The 21,285-nt window shown below is 42.7% G+C and overlaps 1 protein-coding gene across 1 annotated transcript in view; it reads left to right on the forward strand.

Annotated features, from left to right (window-relative positions):
- The window catches only part of LOC126249282 (uncharacterized), a 136,141-nt gene that overhangs the window by 25,096 nt on the left and 89,760 nt on the right, over positions 1-21,285 (forward strand). The window contains exon 2 of the mRNA XM_049950936.1: positions 6,349-6,618. Within this exon, the coding sequence (XP_049806893.1) occupies positions 6,349-6,618 (270 nt within the window). The remainder of the gene's footprint in view (positions 1-6,348; positions 6,619-21,285) is intronic.

Below are 21,285 nucleotides of genomic sequence, written 5' to 3' on the forward strand. Positions count from 1 at the left end.
CTGGCATGGTTCTTCTTCAACAACACAAGAAATTTTAAATATCATTTATACTGAATTAATTAAAGAAAATAGAAATACTACAATTGCGCAAGAAAACCAGGATTACACTCTAATCCAAGAACACACGCCAGATGCTTTGTTGACTGAACCTGTAATGACGCATTATTCAGGACATTGAAATAATGAGAAAGAAAAGAAAAGTAGTTTGTTACCTTAATTTATATTGATGAAAAGCACTCTAGACATTACAATCTCTCCACACCGACTCGCTACTATCACATCTCAACAAGAACTTTTCAGTATCACATCTCAGCAAGCACTCCCTACTAGCACATCTCAACAAACACTCTCTGCTACGAGTTCTTAACAAGCACTGACTACCACGAGCTCTCCCCAAGCACTGCCCACTACGAGTTCTCAATAATCACTGCCAGTGGAGGCGGCAGAACAATACTCTCTAGCACGATCTCTGGCGCTGTGGCTCAGTGTAGCCACCTTTCAAGGTGCTATATTTAAAGGGAAGGCATTCATCTAGATTAACGTAGGAGGCATTTTGTGTGGACAAATAAAAACACGCAATGAAAAATTTAATATTATAAAATAATATATTTATTTATTAAAATATTTACAAATATGATCAGCATGAGAAAAAATCAGTACATTCTTTTTTAAGCGGTGCAGCAGAAGTACAGTATTTGGAAAATAGCTGCTTCTTGTATGCTTGAAATTCATCACGTATATCTCATAATGTTATGGGTGAATTACAATAGTCCAGTATTCCATCAGTAAATTTGAGTTCGACATTTTCAACACTTATTCGAGGAATAGCACAAGACTTGGGTACTGGTGTTATACACATACTAAAACAATGTTCTATACCATCTATGTGAATGCTACATGTGTGAAGCCAGTTAATGATGTCAGTGTACACTGCCTGAACGTATGGGCACCATCTATTTAGTCTCTCTATCGTACTAGTTAGAGCCATGTCTAAATTGAACAAGTTATCAACAGTGGGGTGATGTGTGAAAATACTATAACCATGAGCACTTTTAATTTTTAGTGTAGCATCATCATACATTGAAAGAATACTCACAGTTAGACTGCCACAGTACATGTCCTGGAAGGAGTGGGATGGATAATATTCGGTAGTCATATGATTCTTGATTCGTGTTTTAAACGACACAGTTCATCCCACTCGTAGTCAGAAAATTTCACTTTAATATTTATGAGCACATTTTCCAGCACTAACACAGTTGAGAGGCTACCCTATTGTGAAACTTCAAGTCCTACATGGATACGTTTTGAACCACTAACTGTTAACACATAGCTTGAGGCGAATAGTAAAGGATGAGGTGAAGCGGCGGTCGGTATCTTCTCATCCACGACATCCACACCAGCGCTGTTAGCCTGCTGTTCTTGCACTGATGGCGGAATGTCCCTTGTGAGATTATGATCAGTGGACGGCGCGTACGAAGGAGCCCAGTACTGTGAAGCGCCGTCAAGCGCAGCCTCTGGCACCGACATTAACACCTGGCTATCCTGCTCCAGCATGCCGAGAAGCTGAGCTACAGGATCCTGCGTGGACGAGTCCGATGTCTTCACATGCGAGGACTGGGACATGCTGGGACCTGCTGATGCTGGCGTCACGGGCGGAGCTGCTGGAGGACCAAGACGAATATCCATAAGAACTGATGTGATGTTGGTAGAGAAATAATAATAATAGCAATAATAATATTAATAGTAATAATTTGAGGACTTACTTTTCTGGTGCTGCTTGCTCCTTTTCCTATTCTGCTGTGGTGGTGACTGACGCTTCATCTTGACCGACTGGAACAGAGATGGAGGAGCTGCTGAGTCCTCCTTATATAGAAGCCAACTACGTCATCATGATGATGTGTTGCTATTGGTTGAATAAGGTGAACACGTGACCTATCGAAGTGCCCTCTAGCGGAGAACTCGTGATCTAGATCAGTTCGTTACTCTGCTGGATCGGAGGCAGTCGTCTCTTCTGGGCTGGGAGCTTATATGTGGGCTTTAGAAAAGGCAGACAGTTCAAACAGTAGCAGATGTTTCCATGAAATGGGTAATGCATTTTTAAAGCATTTCGTTGGAGGGAATTTATTTGGAGGACTGTGTTCTGGTTCATATGTTCCAGGATTAATGCACATTTCCATTCAGCATGTAGGAGGTTATGGGGGCAGTCCTCGGCTGTATGCTTGCAAACTATACTGCTGTTAAACTCATCGCGGTCGAACACCAATAACTCATCGATTGAACACATTCTGCAGGATGGGCTTCAATGGTATATACGTTGTATACGAATATGCTTACGCCGAAGCGAATTGGCGTCAACTGAACGTCTCTTGCGTTTTGGAAGCGTGAATGTTTGATGGTAAATAAGCATACAGTTCGCGGATGCACATGAGCATATGCTGGTTACGGGATGCATCCTGGCTCCATCCCTCTGCATTGCCGAAATCTACTGAACAGAATTCTTGTACTTATTGCTCCGACACTCCTCCATTATCATATGCTTCCACACCTCATGTAGTGAACTGTGGCTACAGTCCACCCTCGAATGTCTACATGAAATGCAGTTAATGAAGGCTGCTCTATCACCCAAATCCATCTCTATGATCGAACACATGGCAACGACAGCTCAGCAAAGACTGAATGTGCAGGAGAACGGTAATGGTAGTTCAATGGAGGTAGCACAATTGGCTTTCTTCCCGCCAAAATCATCCATCTTTAATGAAGTCACGGTGGTGCTCTCTGGTGGCAAGGGCATGAACTAACACAGTTGGATTGCACACACACGTGCATGACATAAATAATAATAAACAATAATAAATGATAATGAATGTTAATGAATGATAATCAATAATAATAAAAAGACAAGTATGGTCTTTGCATGCATTATCCTGTTGGAATTCAAACTTCCCGCCATTTTTTCTTCTGGACACTTAGGTTAGTGGACGTAGCACAATTGGACTATTCTCCCACCAAAATTCAAACTTACCGCCATATTTTCTGAAGGTTAGGTTAGTGGACGTAGCACAATTGGACTATTCTCCCAGCAAAATTCAAACTTCCCGCCATTTTTTCTGAAGGTTAGGTTAGTGGAGGTAACACAATTGGACTATTTTCCCAACAAAATTCAAACTTCCCGCCATTTTTTCTTGAGGTTAGGTTAGTGGATGTAGCACAATTGAACTATTCTCCCTCCAAAATCCGCCATCTTGGATGACGTCATCGCCGAAATCTTGAATAAATTTGACAACAATTCAGCGTGTCCTGGTACATAGGTTGTCCCCCTACTCATGATTCACATCAGCCTATGGATGTTAATACTCGTCAGGTCCCGGCGGAGTTTCGAGTCCTCCCTAGGGCATGGGTGTGTGTGTTTGTCCTTAGGATAATTTAGGTTAAGTAGTGTGTAAGCTTATCGACTGATGACCTTAGCAGTTAAGTCCCATAAGATTTCACACACATTTGAAAATTTTTTTGTTAATGATATTTATTCCAAGCCTTCTGCTTCACGTGCTTCGACAGTTCGTCGGGTGAATCAAGTTTTGCCAGACACTGCATGCAGCTGGACACTGGTGCGTCAGTTTCTTTACTGAACAAATCAATGTATGACTTGCTTGGTTCACTCCCGCTTCATCTTTCACATTCCACGCTGACTGCACTTATTGGGCAGGAAATCTCAGTGCTCGTTGTATGTAGTTTTCTAGCCACGTGTGGTGCCATGACCCGTACAGTGTCTTTCCATGTGCTCTGCTCTAGTGATGCTACGAACATTTTTGGCATGGACGCATTTGAACTTTTTGGCCTTGCAATTCAGGACAATGTACTTTGCATCAACGCTATTGACCATGCAGAAAGTGTTGCCACACTATGCGATGATTTTGCTGAACTCTTTTCTGATGGCCTAGGTTGTGCCACAGACTTTGCAGCGCATGTTGTAGTTAAAGACAATGCCATGCCTATTTTCCGGCGTGCGCGCCCGGTACTGCACGCACTGCGCGACGCCGTAGCTTCTGAACTTAAGCATTTGCAAGACATTGGTGTCATTGAACCTGTTTCTGCTTCGCCAAGAGCTTCGCCTACAGTGTGTGTGAAGAAACCAAACGGTCGTCTCCGTATTTGTGCTGACTTTAAGTGCACAGTAAATCCCCAGACAGTGGTAGCTACATTTCCCTTACTGCATCCTGAAGACATTTTTGATAAGCTTGGTGCGGGAAAATTCTTTTCCAGAATTGACTTGCGGGATGCATACTTTCAGGTTCCGCTCGACGAACAGTGGCAGCGCTATTTCGTGATCAACACCCACCTTGGATTGTTCAAGTTTCGCCGTCTTCCTTTCGGTTGTGCTTCGGCTCCTGCTACTTTTCAGTCTTATTTGCAGCAGTTGTGGGCCACTGTCCCTGGTTGCTCAAATTATTTAGACGTTATAGTGGTATCAGATCGCACCCCTGACGAACATTTGCAGAATTTGCGTGTCTTATTTATTGTACTTTTGCAGGAAGGTCTAAAGTGTAACAGAGGCAAGTGCAAATTTCTTCAAACTGTGATTCAGTATTTAGGACATATGATTAACGAACAGGCTATCCACCCCTCGCCCTCACATCTCAGTGCAATTAGAGACTTGCTAGCACCCAGAAACGTGAAAGAACTTCAGTCTGTGTTGGGCAAAATTTCATATTATATTCGGTTTATACCAAACGCAGCGGAGATTGCAGCGCCTTTGCATCGCCTTCGGCGTAAGAACGTCCCTTTGTTTGGTCTTGGAATGTGACGCTGCTTTCCACAAGCTCATATCTGCTTTGTTGAGTGATCGCTGTTTCATTTCTTTCGATCCCTCCAAACCAGTTGTTTTGGCTGTCGATGCATCTTCTCACGGCATTGGAGCGATTCTCTCACATTTTAAGTCTGTCGATCGCCCGATAGCTTTTGCGTCTATGTTGCTCACTTCTGCCCAGAAAAACTATTATCAAATCGAGAAAGAAGCTTTAGCTATTGTATGTGGTGTGACAAAGTTTCATGACTTTTTTTGTACGGTCGCAAGTTCTATTTGGTCACCGAACATAAGCATTTGACGTCGTTCTTCCACCTGTCAAAGTCAGTTCCGGCCCGTACTGCCCAAAAGTTGGAACGTCGGTCTTTATTTTTGTCTAACTACAATTACGAAATTTTGTTTCAGCCCACGGCCCGGCATGCCAATGCTGATGCTTTGTCTCGTCTGCCTATCTCTTATGACGAAGTGTTTTATTCTTCCGAATTGTCCTGCATGTTTATTGATTTGCAAGATAAGGAATTAGCTGATGGTTTTCTGGTGGATTTTCGCCGCATTGCTTCCACGACAGCCGCCGATGCTTCTTAGCAGATTCTTTTGCAGTATATTTGCACTCAATGGCCTCCATCTGCTATGCAGATTCGTGATCCACTTGTTCGACGTTACTTTGCGCAACGTCACAACTTGTCTGTACACCATGGTGTTATCTTGTTACGAACTGACAATGATGAGTCTCGTGTGGTTGTACCCCATTCATTGTAGTCGGAAATTATCGATTTGCTGCACTCTGGGCACTGGGGTATAGTGCAGATGAAGCAATTAGCGCGTCATCACTGCACTTGGGTCAGCATTGATAGACATATTGACAATTTGCTTGCTAACAGTCGCTCTTGCGCGGCGCATCATTCTGATAGTCATTGATGCGTACAGCAACTTTCCTTTTGTTGTACCTATGTATGTTGTACTAGATCTGCAAGTACTATTCGGGCTTTGACATCTATTTTCTGCATTGAGGGCCTTCCTGAAGTTATTGTCTCCGACAATGGCCCCCAATTCGTGTCCTCAGAGATTGAAGCGTTCTGTGCTGCTAATGGCAGTCGCCATCTGACCTCAGCCCAGTTCCAGCCCCAGTAGAACGGCGAGGCTGTACGCTTTGTGCGTATGTTTAAGTCGCAGATGAACAAGTTGCGCGCCACGCACTCTTGCGAGCACGCGCTCAGGACTTTCCTTGCTTCATATTGCTCGCAGCCGCTCGGCACCCGTTCCTCAGCGGAATTTCTACATGGCCGCGCCCATGGGTCGCTCCTGCAGCTAATACACCCGCTGCCGCGCGCTCCCACTGCTTCGCCTCGTTCTGGCTTGGCACCGCATGATTTACTGTTATTTCGCGTTTTCCCTGGCAGGCAGCACTGGGAGCAGGGAGGCATTCTTCGCCAGCTTGGCGGCGCCTTATTTGTCATTTCTCGTCCCTCCGGCACCGACAAGCGACACCGGAACCAGATCCATTTGTGCCGTCCTCGGTTTTTCTGCTGTTGGTTATTTTCCGGCAGAACTGGAGGCTTCACGTATTCCGCCGCCTCAGACCAGGACTCCACCGACGGCGTCTCGGCCGCTCGCGCCCCCGCCGCTGCTGGTCTGGTCACCTGCAGGAGACGGGCGCCTGTCGCCGCCGCCACGGCCCCACCTCAGGCCGCCGCCGCCGCCGCCATGTTCCTCCGCGGTGCCGGAACCGATAGACGCTGAGGCTACCGTCACGCCGCCGTCGCCGTCGCCCATGGAGGTCGTTGCTCCAGCTCCTCATCTGAGCATACGCAGTGGCGGTGCGCGGCCTGGGGAGGTTTTCCATGGGGCGTTTTCCACGCCCCCTCGCAAGCAATTCAGGGTCACGGGTGAACAGCATGCCCCAGCAGTTCCGCTATCCGCCCCCTCAGCTGCTCCCCCCCTGGGTCCCTCCACCCGTTGTCGGAAGCCGTACTTACCAACAGTGCGTCGTTTCAGAGGGGGGGGGGGAGATATGGTATCGATAGCTATGATGCCACAGCGTATGTGAAAGTTCTTAAGTTGGCACTACAACAGACACCGGCAACGGCGCCCTCTGCTGTGGAGGCTTACGAGATCCATGACAGATTCTGCACATTTTGATGAAGAGCAGACGGCCGGGAGACTTCGCTTGCTATTGACACTATGCACTACTTACGATGGGTCTAAGGCTTCGCACCTCAGTGCTAAGTTATGTATTAAGTTAATATTGTGATATAGTAAAACCATTTATAAGAGCAGTACCGAGAGATTTTCACCTTTTCCCGCCCCTCCTCACTTCCTTCATTCGGCCAACCCTTCGGTTTACAGGTGCAGATCCATGCACCGCCTTCCAGGTGGGACACAAAAGTGATATTACCATGGCTGTTGCAAAAGACTTTGATAGTGGGCCAGCTCAGAGCCAACCAAACACAATTACGTCAGATGCAGCAATGCCACTGGCAGAATCCCACATTGTACCCAAGGAAAGGGGCTGGCACTGCCATAACGACAACACAGCGGAAAGGATTTTGTAGGCCAGTTACTACACATCCAATCAACAGACTTCTTATGGTCTACATGGTTGCGAGATGTGATTTGCAAAGCAAGAACGCTCTGTCCCAACATAAATTACAATTATTTTCAGCCAAAGGCGTCTTAGTAAGGTAGCTACTGTTTACAAGGAGAGGTGTATACTGCTGCTCGAGGCGACATGATGCAACAAGCAGCCACCACGAGGTCTCGCCTCCACTAACTGTGGGCCCCTGCTTCTGGTTTTAAGGTCAGTGCTGTGGCTTAGCATCTTCCAGCCAGTGGGCAACTTTCGGGGCAACTACCAGGTGCAAACAGCCTTCCGCCATAGAAGGCAGTCGCTTGAGACCATGGCCACCTGTTGCGTCAGTTGCTTAACACTCGCTGTCTTCAGCACACGTTATGGAGGACGTTGCACCACAGAATGTTCTAGTTTGTTCTGCAGTAAAATGTATGACTGATAGTTAAGTTATTATAAGCAGCCGTCTATCATCATCCCGACAACAATCCTCCACCTCAACTCAGACCTCCACATGTACAGACATGCTCAAAAGTATCCGAACAGCTTGAATTGCATTTCACATGATTCGCATGCAACCCGCATAACGCAGCTGATTAGCAGGTCCTCTAATCGCTCCTCGGTACAGTCGTTTGACTATTTAAACTGGTTCCAACAGTCACCACTAGAAAATACTGCTCTGTATCGCAATAACTAAAGATGTAATGTAATACCACGATACTACAAATATCAGGGAACACCTTATCACAGATAAGACTGTCCTTAAGGCTTGCAAGCTCACATTTATTGCAATAAATGACATACCTGAAATGTTAGCACTCTCATTACTACGTCAGATAGGTAATGCACGTAGTAAGTTCGTCGTATTCATGATTTCCTCTTCAAAGTAACATACCGGACTAATTGTTAACACAAAATGATATTAAAAACTTAAGTTATTCACAAGCAGCTAGTTGAGAATATGTATGAACTTCAAATGACACGACGAAACGTCTCGTTCTGCATATGGATTCGAACCCAGGTCATGCAGATTAAGCAAAGATTTCGTGACTGACGGAAACTAACAGTCATTCCTGTCTAGGCACACAGAGAGTGATATACCTTGATTTTAGACATCACCAGTTAGCAAATATCAACTTTAAGTTACATAACATAAACATTTTTAACGCACGTGAATTCCCACCCAGCATCTATTGTCCCTGTTAACGAAGTACGAGAGATGTTAAATATTGCTTCTTCACAAGTAACGTACTTCCAATGGCGTGAGGTAAAGCTTTGTGTTGAACAGGGATTCGAACCCAGAACCTAATCGGATTGATATCGAAGCACAATCAACTGTGACATATCGGATTTTTTCGGCAGTAGCTAGATGTTTTAACTTAAATGACGACACGAAATATTAATTTTTTCCTTCCCAGGACTCCTACCCGGCACCTATAGCTGTTATATTCTAGAGAAAACGAACGTTAAATATGGGTTTGTTACACCAGCAGTGACATGTGAGAATGTTTGATCTCGAAATAATATGACGTAAAGTTCAGTGCTGAATTGGAATCGAACCCCACACATATCGTTGTTGACTACACACAAAGAGACGTCAGCTACCGAATTTTTCTCCACCAGCAGCTCGGAATAACATCCTTGAACTTACAGTGATCTCGCAAATACTTCTGCGGTTCACTGGGAGTCAAAAACGTCAGATATCTTTAGTATTGACAACGAATGAAAATACATTAAAAATCAAAATTAGTATCCACCAGCAGATAGGTGTTCTCATGCTAGAGCTTCATAATACATAATTAAAACTTTAGTACCGAGCCAGGATTAGAACCCATTCACGCGCAATATGTGGAGACGTTGAGGAATCTGCAGTTTGAACAAACAATAAATTGTACACGAGCTGTATTGTCACGAAGGGATCAAATTCCGCGTTAAAGTTGGTCTGAGTTGCATTCCCAGTTCAGAACCAATTTTATCGACATACAGAAGCTCAAATAAAAGATGGAATAAGTGTCCCGTGACCCTACATAGCGTTTGTCTCGTCACTAGAAATAAATAACTAGTATAAGAAAGATTACTGATGATAGAGTTTCTACATGTCGCTACTCCTGACTTTATTGTGGTTCAACCGAAACTTTACTTGGTAGAGAAAGAATATCATGTTTAATGTGAATTTCAGATTACTATACCATTATACCTTCTTCATTTGGCGTAGGCAGAAGAGAATGGAATCTGTCTCTCCCTGTCAAAAATTATCAGCTGAAGTTGGAATCGAACACTGATCATTAATAAATGGTCCAGTCATTAATCCAACAAACCACCCACTCCTCTTGTATGTGACTTATTTTTCTATAGGAACGCCATTGCGCCACACTGGATGAGAATTCTGGTACACAGACTGCCTGTAGTGGTTTGCAGTAGGTTCAGTACATTCATTTGCTTGCTTGACCGAATCGCCATGAATTATCTGCCTCGGCTGCCCAGTGCATAGATTCGACTCAATTTTGTAATCACCGAAATAAACTCACGTAACTGCCTCCTACACAGAACTGCCAACCGTGTAGGATGCAGAAATTTGAATAGGAAGCGTCGCTTTCGACTTGAGCTATTCTTTTGCGCTATCTGTTTGTTGAAAACGTCGTGCAGTGCAAAAGAGAAGCTGTAACTGTCTGTCTCTCAGAAGTCTATATCCGGCCATATGTATTATTTCACAGCACTGTGGAATGCCGAAGTTCTGGAGGAATTCTTGATGACTTCTGGAGCTGCTGGAGTTACATGTCAGCTAGTAGCGTAACGGTAAGTGTGGGGCAATGGATATAAGATGTCGCAAGTTCGAGTACGTTCACTGTTACATTTTTTAAAACGCAATTCTGCTGTCTGCTGACGTTATCAGTCTAATAGAACTTTGAACATAATTCCCTTCAATCCTCGACCCAAAATAGTCGCATGTGGAAAAAGGGATAACTTCCGCGACATTTTGTTCTTTTCAGGTTTAATAGATGGACAGGCAGCAGATGGATCTCGAAACTTTTTGTATTATGTATGGGGAGAGCGCATCGTGCCAAAATACGCCAGAAAAGTATTTTCTACATTAGCTGTTGTGTGGTAGAAAAATTTATGAACTACTGTGCTGGTAAACCACTAACGTTATTCGATTTTCAAACAGCTGCGCAAACGCCGGCCAGTGTGGTCTTGCAGCTCTAGGCGCTTCAGTTTGGAACTGCGTGACCGCTACAGTCGCAGGTTCGAATCCTGCCCCGGGCATGGATGTGTGTGATGTCCTTAGGTTAGTTAGGTTTAAGTAGTTCTAAGTTCTAGGAGACTGATGAATAGAGTGTGTCCCACTGGAAACGCGTCGACGTATGTGGTATCAGCATGACGGTGCACCTGCACATTCCGCAGTTAACACTAGGCTGACCCTTGACAGGATGTTCGACGGGCGTTTCATAGGACGTGGAGGACGCATAAATTGACCAGCCCGTTCTCCTGATCTTACACCTCTGGACTTCTTTCTGTGGGGTACGTTAAAGGAGAATGTGTACCGTGATGTGCCTACAACCCCAGAGGATATGAAACAACGTATTGTGGTAGCGTGCGGCGACATTACACCAGATGTACTGCAGCGTGTACGACATTCATTACGCCAGAGATTGCAATTGTGTGCGGCAAATGATGGCCACCACATTGAACATCTATTGGCCCGACATGTCGGGACACACTCTATTCCACTCCGTAATTGAAAACGGAAACCACGTGTGTACTTGTGCCTCACCCCTCATGGTAATGTACATGTGCGTCAGTGAAAAAGACCAATAAAAAGGTGTTAGCATGTGGACGTAATGTGCTGTTTCAGTCTCTTCCGTACCTAAGGTCCATCGCCGTTCCCTTTGGATCCATACGTAATTCGGTGCTCTCCGATACACACGATCGAACAGCGGAGGAGTGGTACTCAAGCGTCAACTTTAGGTTACAATATCTCCGGATGTAATTAACATTTTACAATGCAACAAACGGCACTGATTACGTATTTGTTTATATGTTCAGATGTGCTAACAAAACTAACGGGGTTCCATTTTAAAAAACGCAGGTTTGTGTTAAAAAACATACTTCCGTGCATTTTTTTATTGTTTGTATTAACCAATTACACTAGCCCCTCTCCTCACGTTCGGGGAATCGATTCGTCAGTATTTGATGTGGTTTAAGAAGTATATCCAGCGGTAATGTTAGGTGACTCACCCTGTATATATATATATATATATATATATATATATATATATATATATATATATATATATCAGTTCATGATATACAGTATTACAAATTTACTCCTTCTGATGGACACACGTCCAGATCGTCCGCTCTCAAAATTCTGCCATTCCAACAATGCAAACCAGCCACAGACTGCACACAGCACAGTCAGTTCAAAAATGGCTCTGAGCACTATGGGACTTAACATCTATGGTCATCAGTCCCCTAGAACTTAGAACTACTTAAACCTAACTAACCTAAGGACACCACACAACACCCAGTCATCACGAGCCAGAGAAAATCCCTGACCGCGCCGGGAATCGAACCCGGGAACCCAGGCGTGGGAAGCGAGAACGCTACCGCACGACCACGAGCTGCAGACCACAGTCAGTGATTTTCATATAGAGCGCTACGTGGCGTTACCAACATAAAAACCTAAACAGCCTACTTACGAAATGACACATTCCACATCATGACAAAATGTCGTATTAATGATCTATGGAACAAATGTTAATCTAATCTAATCTAATCTAATCATATCATACTGCTGACTAGCCATGAAGAGTCATGAATTACCGAAATTTTCGCCAATATCAGTAGCCATATCTAAACTTGAAAATGAAAAAGACAGTTTTTGTAATAAACTGGGACTCCTATCAAGACTCCTTCGTCCCTGTTAACTAACCACGAAAGATGTCTGATATACCTCCATTCAGAAGCAACAAGTGTGCATGCATTTAAAGATGAAGCACATGTGAAGTTCTGTGATGGAGATACGAACCCAACACGTGATCGAATTCTTAACTAAGTAAAATCAAATGTTACGTTTCTTACCAGCTGCTAGGTGTTTGAATCTAAAATAAGGGTAAAAATTTTTGTGCCTGAGCGAAAATGGAACCGCACACCTACCATCCTTTTTTAACATCCACGAATATAGCTTAAGTATCAATTGCTTACTCATCAACAGTAAGATGTGTGCGTGTTTGACCAGAAATAACAATATCTATTGCGATTGTTGGCAACACATGAATAGACGTTAAAAATGCACGTTAATTTTCACTAGCAGGCCGGTGTGCACATAATAGGGCTTGAAATGAAATTATGAATATTTTTGTACTGGATCACAATTCGGGCCCACATACTTACCTTGGGAAGAAACCTAGAGAAGATTGCAGTCTTGGGAAAAGGAACGAAATGATTGAACTACACTGTTCCGAGAGATTCAGATCCTCGAAAGAGGAGATACGAAATCGAATCACAGTCCAGCACCAAATTTTTCAACGTCTCTAGTTCAGTTAAGTGCGAGTAAAATAAGAGCTCTGTTCCTTTAAATGGCTATCGGTTCATCAAATAAAATAAAATTTTCTAATGTAAGTAAGTTTACTGGCGAAAGTATTTCTGTTTACCATGACTTCCGCCTATGTCATTTTCCAACGAAAACCGGCTCTACCCAGTTGGTAATGAAGGAACGTGATGTTTAATGCAGATTCTGGATTATAACGTCTTTCTCTTGAGGTTACCAGAGGTAAAGTAAATCTGTTTGTGCCTCTTAAAAGTAAATGCCTGAACCCACGCATTGCACCTGTGATAGTTAGTTCCACCAGATCATTGTGGCCACATTTCCCAGCCCCAGTAGTGTGCTGTAACGGATGATGTGCTTAGCTTACAAAAATAGTCACGGTGGAAAAAATGCGACTCTATTAAATGGTTAAGTAGAAACAAGCTTCTGACGCGCAGTTTATTCTATTCTCATGTCAACAGGATGTAAAGACTCTTCTAGGCATCGTAGGCTCGATGTGAAGCCATTTTGAAATTTTCATTAATTCAGCAAATTTCTTAGTTCGAGAAAATCCACTGTGAAGTGTGAAGTTACCGGCTAATTCGATTATTACCGTCATTATTACTATCATACCGCTGCTGGAGCGCATGTGCTTGAAGATCATTTAATGCCTTTTGGTCATTTTAGAAGTAGTTGCCCAAGAACAGGTTCTTTCCCTGTCTACGGAATACTTTTCATGTTAATATCAAATATCAGCAATTACTCATAGATTACATTAAAACTAAAGTAATTGATGAAGACGTTATTTGATAACAAACACTCGCTGCCTTTCTTCATTTACTTGCGCCTAGAAATGGCTGTCGAATACTGCCAAACGAAAAGTCAAGGGATCTTACTGCCTTCCGATATACGTTGCTGTCAGTTGATCCATAAGATTTGGTCGACGTGACCTGTTTCCAGTTGTATATGACAGAGAATGTTTTAGAAAATCGATTGTTTTCCTTTGCAATAAACAGAAAGATTTTCATTCTAAGCTATCCATGTTCAAAACTTTCGCAATATTACTTCAAATTTAATATTCGCTTCTATAATGTAGGAAAGTATTTCACAGTTGCAAAACCCGCATCCGACTCATTGACCTTACACTTAGTCGCTGACCATAAATTCTAGCTCAGAGTGACACCAGTTTAAGTAACCTAATGTAGCGAAGACTGTTTGCCAGTGCTCTTTCTCACCAAAAAATACGCAGTTCACTCATTGGGCTCCATAAGTACGCTGTAACAGTAATTTCTGTGTGTATGCAATGCATACGGATTGTATAATTTAGTGGTGCTCTCTCTTCCACTTCCGTAAACAATATGCCTGACCTATACGGGCCCTTTATCATTACAGGCCCTGGGCTGTGCAACATCATACTGACAACAGTAATGTGCTTATACTGACAACCTCACTGTTCGTGTTACCTGATTTTATAATCATTTAAATAAAACAACATGACCTTCCAGTGGGAGACATTTCGTCCCCCTTTACCTTCTGTGAAATTCGTCAGTAAGCTTTTTGCCTTCCAACCAGCGAAGTGCGGCAGAGTACGGCTGGTAAACGATTCACAAACCACGATTTAGTGCTGTTAAGACGATTTCTTTAAACATTGGCGTAGCTGAAGGAATTTAGTTTCTTTTAATTCGTCTTATGCAGCAACGTTCACAGATATCTCAAATAGGAAAAGCTCTTTATCCAGATAAGAAGGTTGCAAAACAAACTTCCCACAGTTTGATCTTTTCCTCTGACAGCAGTGCATAAGTATTTTGTCTAAGAGGTATCACAAGTAGTGTTCCTGTTGTTGTGGGAATCATTGGTTGAAAACGAGTTTAGCACCAATGGGTACAGTACTGCTAAATATTCAAAATTATTATCAACCTAAGTCTGAATTCATCCACAAACTGAGGAGTATTTATAATATTGAAGCTAGACTGTGTATCCTTGTCTTCCTTGAGTGGGCGTTGGAAGGCGTTTACACACATATATATAGTGTGCAATATGTATAATAGATTCAGTCTTAGAAAAACAAAATTGACCGCCAAGTCATTCACGTAAGGTGGACAATACAGTCGTGCTCCCCTCAGAATTCCATGTCCAGCAATATGCCCGAACTGGCAACATTGTAGACTGCAGCACTTCCTGGAGGAAGTCTTGACTGGGGTCTGAGTACTTCACTCTTGGCAACTACCGTAGTCTGGAGGTAAAACGCGAGACCAGCTAATAAGATGTCTGGCACCCGAAAGCAGGCGTAAACAAAATTTTTATCGCCCCTTTCTTCTCGGTGCTGAAGCTATGAGTGTAATTCAAGCGAATCTACAATATATTTCGCTTTCTGTCACATTGTTAATAACAGTTTTGTTCAACAATATTTTAGCGACAGATTTCTTGGCCAACCATCTGCCTCTGAACACCGCATGCGTCTGAGTTATCTGGGACCTGTTTGCTGCCTACCGGCGGGGGCTGAGGCGGTGCGCTGCCTCGCCTTCTGCCAACAACGTCTGCTCCACTCCTTACTCTCGACCATGTAAAATGCTTTAATGTTGTTGAGAGGTGACCCATAACATCTATCTACGATTTGTGTTTCACACTCGATAGCAATGGAGGCACAAAACCGTTTTTATTTGATGAGTATTTTATTACACTAGTATGCAATACATCAATGTCGTCCAGAATTAATTTCATTGTTTCTGATCCAGTGCGCTATAATTAAAGTGTCACATCCTGTTCTTTTTCCTCTCACAGGAGATTCTTCAAATAATTTATTTTTGTCATGGATTCATATATGTTAGTCAAGGCACAGAGAGTAAATGCAATGTAATGTATTTCGTTTCTTTCTTTGATTACCTGTGGTAAATGGATGCAAAACATTGTGCCAATACCTTTCACAACCTGCTCTATAGCTACTCAGGCAAATTGCTTATTTTGAGGTCCATACATTAATTAATGGAGAAGTGAATGCTGTTCTAAAGTGATATTTAAAATATTCAATTGGATTTAAGGTGACAAAATTGCCCATATTTGAAGCTACCCAGAGAAAAAGTAAGTTGCTAGAGCCACTGTTAGCAAATGTCTGCAGAGAGTTCCTAATTGCTACTGTGGAAATCTAGCATAGAGGCCTTACAGTAATCAAGAGGTTCATTTCCTTCATACTTATCACCCTAGCTTGCGAGTCTTAAGTGAATAACAATATTGAAATTCGCATCGTTGACGGTCGATTCGAATTTCTTCAGAGACGCTTGTATTGTGAAGCAGCTTGGCAGTCAGAAAGCCGAGATCTATGACCATTAACACAACTTACTGAATCGAGCTACCAAGAGAACTTGATGTGTAAAGGTTTTCTTCCGATTTCGTTACAGAATTTTTTCTGGAAATTCACAGCTCCATAAAATAAATCAGAAAAAAAGCTTGCATACACTGGCCCCAACCACAGTTAGAACTGACGACTCATTGAGCCATTGCGACACGAGACACAGGTGGTACCACGAAACTACGGACACACTGCTGCCAGCAGACCACTCTCCTCGTGGCATTGGTCGCTCAGCCTCATAACGCATCATGAACGATAATAGAAGTTGTCACTTACGTGAAGAATAGCATTTCCTTAGCCAAAAAATTGAATTTTCTGTCTCATTGTGTAGGGGTTATATAGCACGAGTCATTCAAATGGAAAGGCATTATCAAGTGAATTTAGCGAGTCAATTCAGTACCACATGTGGAAGTGATTGAACTGTCACAGTGTTGCCAAACGTTTGTGACGATGTTGCCAATTCTCAGCTGCGCTAGGAAAAGCTCAGTAGCGTTATGCGAGGAGAATCCCATGCTCGTGTCATAGGAGGATATGGAGAGGAGGCGCGGGGTTTGGTTAATATGCAGCGTTTTCTCCTACCGTTTGTGTCAAACATTCAGGTGTATAATCTCCCATCACGATTACAGTTTTCCACAAAATATATACGAATAAAACACTTACATCGTTATTTTTGTGACAAAAGATCATTTCAGTACAGTAAAAAATCTTTGGAAATCAACTTTGCCACCTGTCATGAAAAGTAACATAACAGACACTTTGCACCTCGAAATCGATTGCATCTATGTGCAGTCTCGTGGTCATACAAGTAGAATTTCATGAATTGCACGAGAATGTAGAAAAATGTTAGTGCGAATGGAAGCTATAAGAAACACAGTTAACTAATTATTCTATGCTGCGTAATAATCAATTCATTTGAAAATTCAGGAGAGAAGAAACTAAAAATTATGCCCGTTAACACAGAAACTAAAGTGCAGATGCGGGCACTGTGCAGATCTGCGCTTTTTCATTTTCAGATTTATACAAATAATGTATACTGACCACGGTATTCATTGCTTTCTTAATGTTTCCCTCTTGTTTAGTCTTCTAATGATGAACTGGATCCACACCCATGCGTCTGATTGTTTCTTTGTATCCTTCCATCTACTCTCTTTGTGTGTTATTGCTCGGTGTTCAAAAAGCAAAATATTATGCCTGCTCCCACGAGGTATTAGAACTTGGTCGCAAGAAGGCTAACGAATTATAATCAAAATACACCAAGACGCCAATTTGTTTGTCGTCATGGTGTTAAATCGAGAGAAATAGTTGGGTAGTATTGCCTGCATCACCGGCATCCCGTTGTCGTCTTCTCTTATTGAGATTTTCATATTACCCTGAACACAAGACGACGAGATAAATGTGTATACAGGGTGTCCCAACTATCTTGTCCACCCAAAATATCTCTGGAACAATAACAGCTATTGGAAAACGACTTTCACCGGTATCAATGTGGGGCTGGGGCCCATGAATGTACATATTTGGAAACATTCTAAAACGAAAGCATATGTGTTTTTTAACACAAAATTATGTTTTTTTTAAATGGACCTCCTATATTTTTTCTTCAGCAATCCATAGCATGACAAAGCACATACACAATGGCGTTGATTGCATCGCAATATTCCCATTACATCCCGAGATATTAAGACGCGAAGTTGACGCTTGAAACACCCGACATGCGCTGCTAGCGCACGTCCTGAGGCTCAGGCGTGAACCCCATGCTGCCCGTAATCGCGATGTGATTCACATGCGTAATCACACTTCCATACTTATCAAGAGGTCCGAAACGAATAATACGGTCTGCTGCCATCCTGCATTAACGTCGTACATTCCAGCAGGTATTTATCCCATAGGCTAGGGGTGATGCGGTTCTGTAACATATCTGTGTACCGCAACGTCAGTCACAAAGTTAACTTCGCTTATCGTTAATCCGTTACTAAAAAGGTAATGGCGTTCAACGTTATAAATTTACTTTACTGTAGATCTAGCGCAAGTGACAGTTAATCATTCACTCGTTATAGCAAAATTCATGTTGATGGTTTTAGTGAAACGAGCAAGTGGACTAAAAGTTTTACCGTTGTTTAGGTAAAAATGTTTTGATTTGGGAAGTTCAGGTAGGACATAGAAGATGAATGTAAACATGTTTAACCAATTAGTTTTCTTATTACATAATTATCTATGTTATGTTTTTCTAATGCGTTAAATGACAAATTGTTGCAAACAAATGTTTCTTAACATCACTGGGTAAAATGGCCCTTTGTAGAAACTTCCACTGTGATACCAGCACTACATACTAAACATAGCGTTCACATCTCATGCTCAAAGTGATGCCCATTGGCTTGCATACATAGGGTCACTCTGCGGATGAAGGATGCCCTACTTCGTGCTACTATTTCCTCTTTGATGGCTGTACAAGCATCAATAATGCGTTGCTTCATGTCCTCTGGTGTTGTTAGTTCATGTTGGTAAACAGCATCCTTCACTGCTCCCCAAAGAAAATAATCCAGCGGTGTAAGGTCCGGAGATCGGGCAGGCCACCTAACTGGGCCACCTCGTCCAATCCACGTACCAGGGAACTTACGGTTCAGAAGTCGTCGTGCTCGTAAGGCGTTAAGTGCAGGGCATCCGTCATGCTGATACCACATGACCATTCTCCGGTTCAGAGGTACGGTGTCCAAGAGAACAGGAAGATTGTGTCGTATAAATCTGGAGTATTGTCTGTCATTTTGGATGCCATTTATAAAGAAATGTCCGATAATGGTATCTCCAATAATCCCATACCAAACATTAACTTTCCACGGAAGTTGACGCTCTACCTGACGGAGCCATTTTGGATTGTCTGCGGACCAATAATGCATATTCCTCATATTGACAATTCCTTTGTTGGAGAATGATGCCTCGTCGGTAAAGAGAACATCTGCAAAAAAATTTGGATTAGTCAGAAGAGTTTGCTGAGCCCACCGACAAAATGTTACCCTATTGCGGAAGTCATTTCCATGAAAATCCTGGTGTAAATGAACATGGTAAGTATGAAATTTATGACGTTTAAGAATACGCTGTGCACTTGATTTCGACACACCAACTTCACGTTCAATTTGAAGTGTGCTGATTTGAGGATTCACAGCTATGGTAGCGAGCACAGCAACTTCAGCACGTTCATCTGTGAGTGTTCTAGGACGATCTCGAGGTCTTGGATTTAAGATTCCCGTTTCACGTAGACGAGATGTGAGACGACCAAACATCCGGCGCGAAGGCGATGGCTTGTCAGGGAATCGCCTTCTGTACAGTCGTTCTGCCTGAACAGCATTTCGTCCACCTACAACAGGGTACAGTACAGGTATGTAGAGTAGGGTAGAAAACAGACATATTAACTTAATAATCATAATGTTCGCTAACAGTACTATCAACAAACAAGCAATCTCATAACGTATTTCCCGTCAACGTACATTCTCCATAGATCAGCAGCATTTCTACCATATCTTCATGTGTACATTATACTGTACAGTATAAGTTCCACAACACAACGTTTATTCACAATGTGTACTACTTCCGTGCCGTCACTAGATTACTCTGATGCACGACTATACTGGCAAGCGGTGTACTGCACGCCAAAGCAACAACAAATGAGATGCTCGGAGGGTGGCGGAGTACAGGAGTTTGCATGGGTCGCAAATCATAAACAAGGCGAAGTGGTAACTGTGGCAGTAGTGGGAACTACGTTGGACACTTAGGTAGAGCCAGGCCCTGCGCGACAGGCACAATGGGTCATATAACGCATTAGATAAACCTTATTTTGGGTGTGCAGGATAAATAAGACAACCTGACGGGTGTACACCGATCGGTACTGGTTCATACTGTGTACGTAGATACGTAAAACGTGCAAGAGGGAAACCGTTATGTGCTTATGAGAGTTGATGGCAGCAGACCGTATTATTCGTTTCGGACCTCTTGATAAGCACGGAGGTGTGATTACACATGTCAATCACATCGCGATTACGGGCAGCATGGGATTCACGCCTGAGCCTCAGGACGTGCTCTAGCAGCGCATGTCGGGTGTTTCAAGCGTCAACTTCGCGTCTCAATATCTCGGGATGTAATGGGAATATTGCGATGCAATCAACGCCATTGTGTATGTGCCTTGTCATGCTATGGATTGCTGAAGAAAAATATAGGAGGTCCATTTAAAAAAACATAAGTTTGTGTTAAAAAACACATATGCTTTCGGTTTAGAATGTTTCCAAATATGTACATTCATGGGCCCCAGCCCTACATTGATACCGGTGAAAGTCGTTTTCCAATAGCAGTTATTGTTCCAGAGATATTTTGGGTGGACAAGATAGCTGGGACACCCTGTATTCTCCGTGACGAAACATCCCACATTCCGTTCATCCTGAGCCATTCGTTACGTTCATCGGCAGCAATGAGTGATAGGAAAGCTGTTGTGAGATGACGAATAACAATAACAATGGTACTAATAAGAAATCAGTAATCAAGGAGTTTTACTGTATTACAGACAATTGTTAACATTCAACAAAATAACCAAGAAAGGCTGAATGTTTGATTGGCGCACTGCATAAGTGTTCTTACACTTTGTTACTAAATACTGTTCTGGTTGTTTGCGGAGAGAAAAGAAAGAACCGTATAGCCATACATATCGCTAGTACAACGAGATATTACCTACCAGCTATCCTTCCTTTACATCACGAGACGAACATGGCGTCACCGAGCTGATATTTGAAATACATTTCTGTTTTCTCTCTCTCTCTCTCTCTCTCTCTCTCTCTCTTTATTTTTCTTTTTATTTTTTGAGGAAAGAATCGAGAAGCGCGAGTAATAAGCAAGTAAGAATATAGTCTATTTACAGTTATTTTCATTCGGATACATAATGCAAAAATACACCTTTTAAGTGTTTTGTTGCGTAATTCCAATTATTGACAGTCTATCCGTGAGCTTCTTCGCATTAATTGGGGTGTAACCTATCACAGAAGCAAGCAAAACACAAATATTTCTTG

This window comes from Schistocerca nitens, chromosome 3, assembly GCF_023898315.1.
Source record: "Schistocerca nitens isolate TAMUIC-IGC-003100 chromosome 3, iqSchNite1.1, whole genome shotgun sequence".
Classification (NCBI taxonomy): domain Eukaryota; kingdom Metazoa; phylum Arthropoda; class Insecta; order Orthoptera; family Acrididae; genus Schistocerca; species Schistocerca nitens.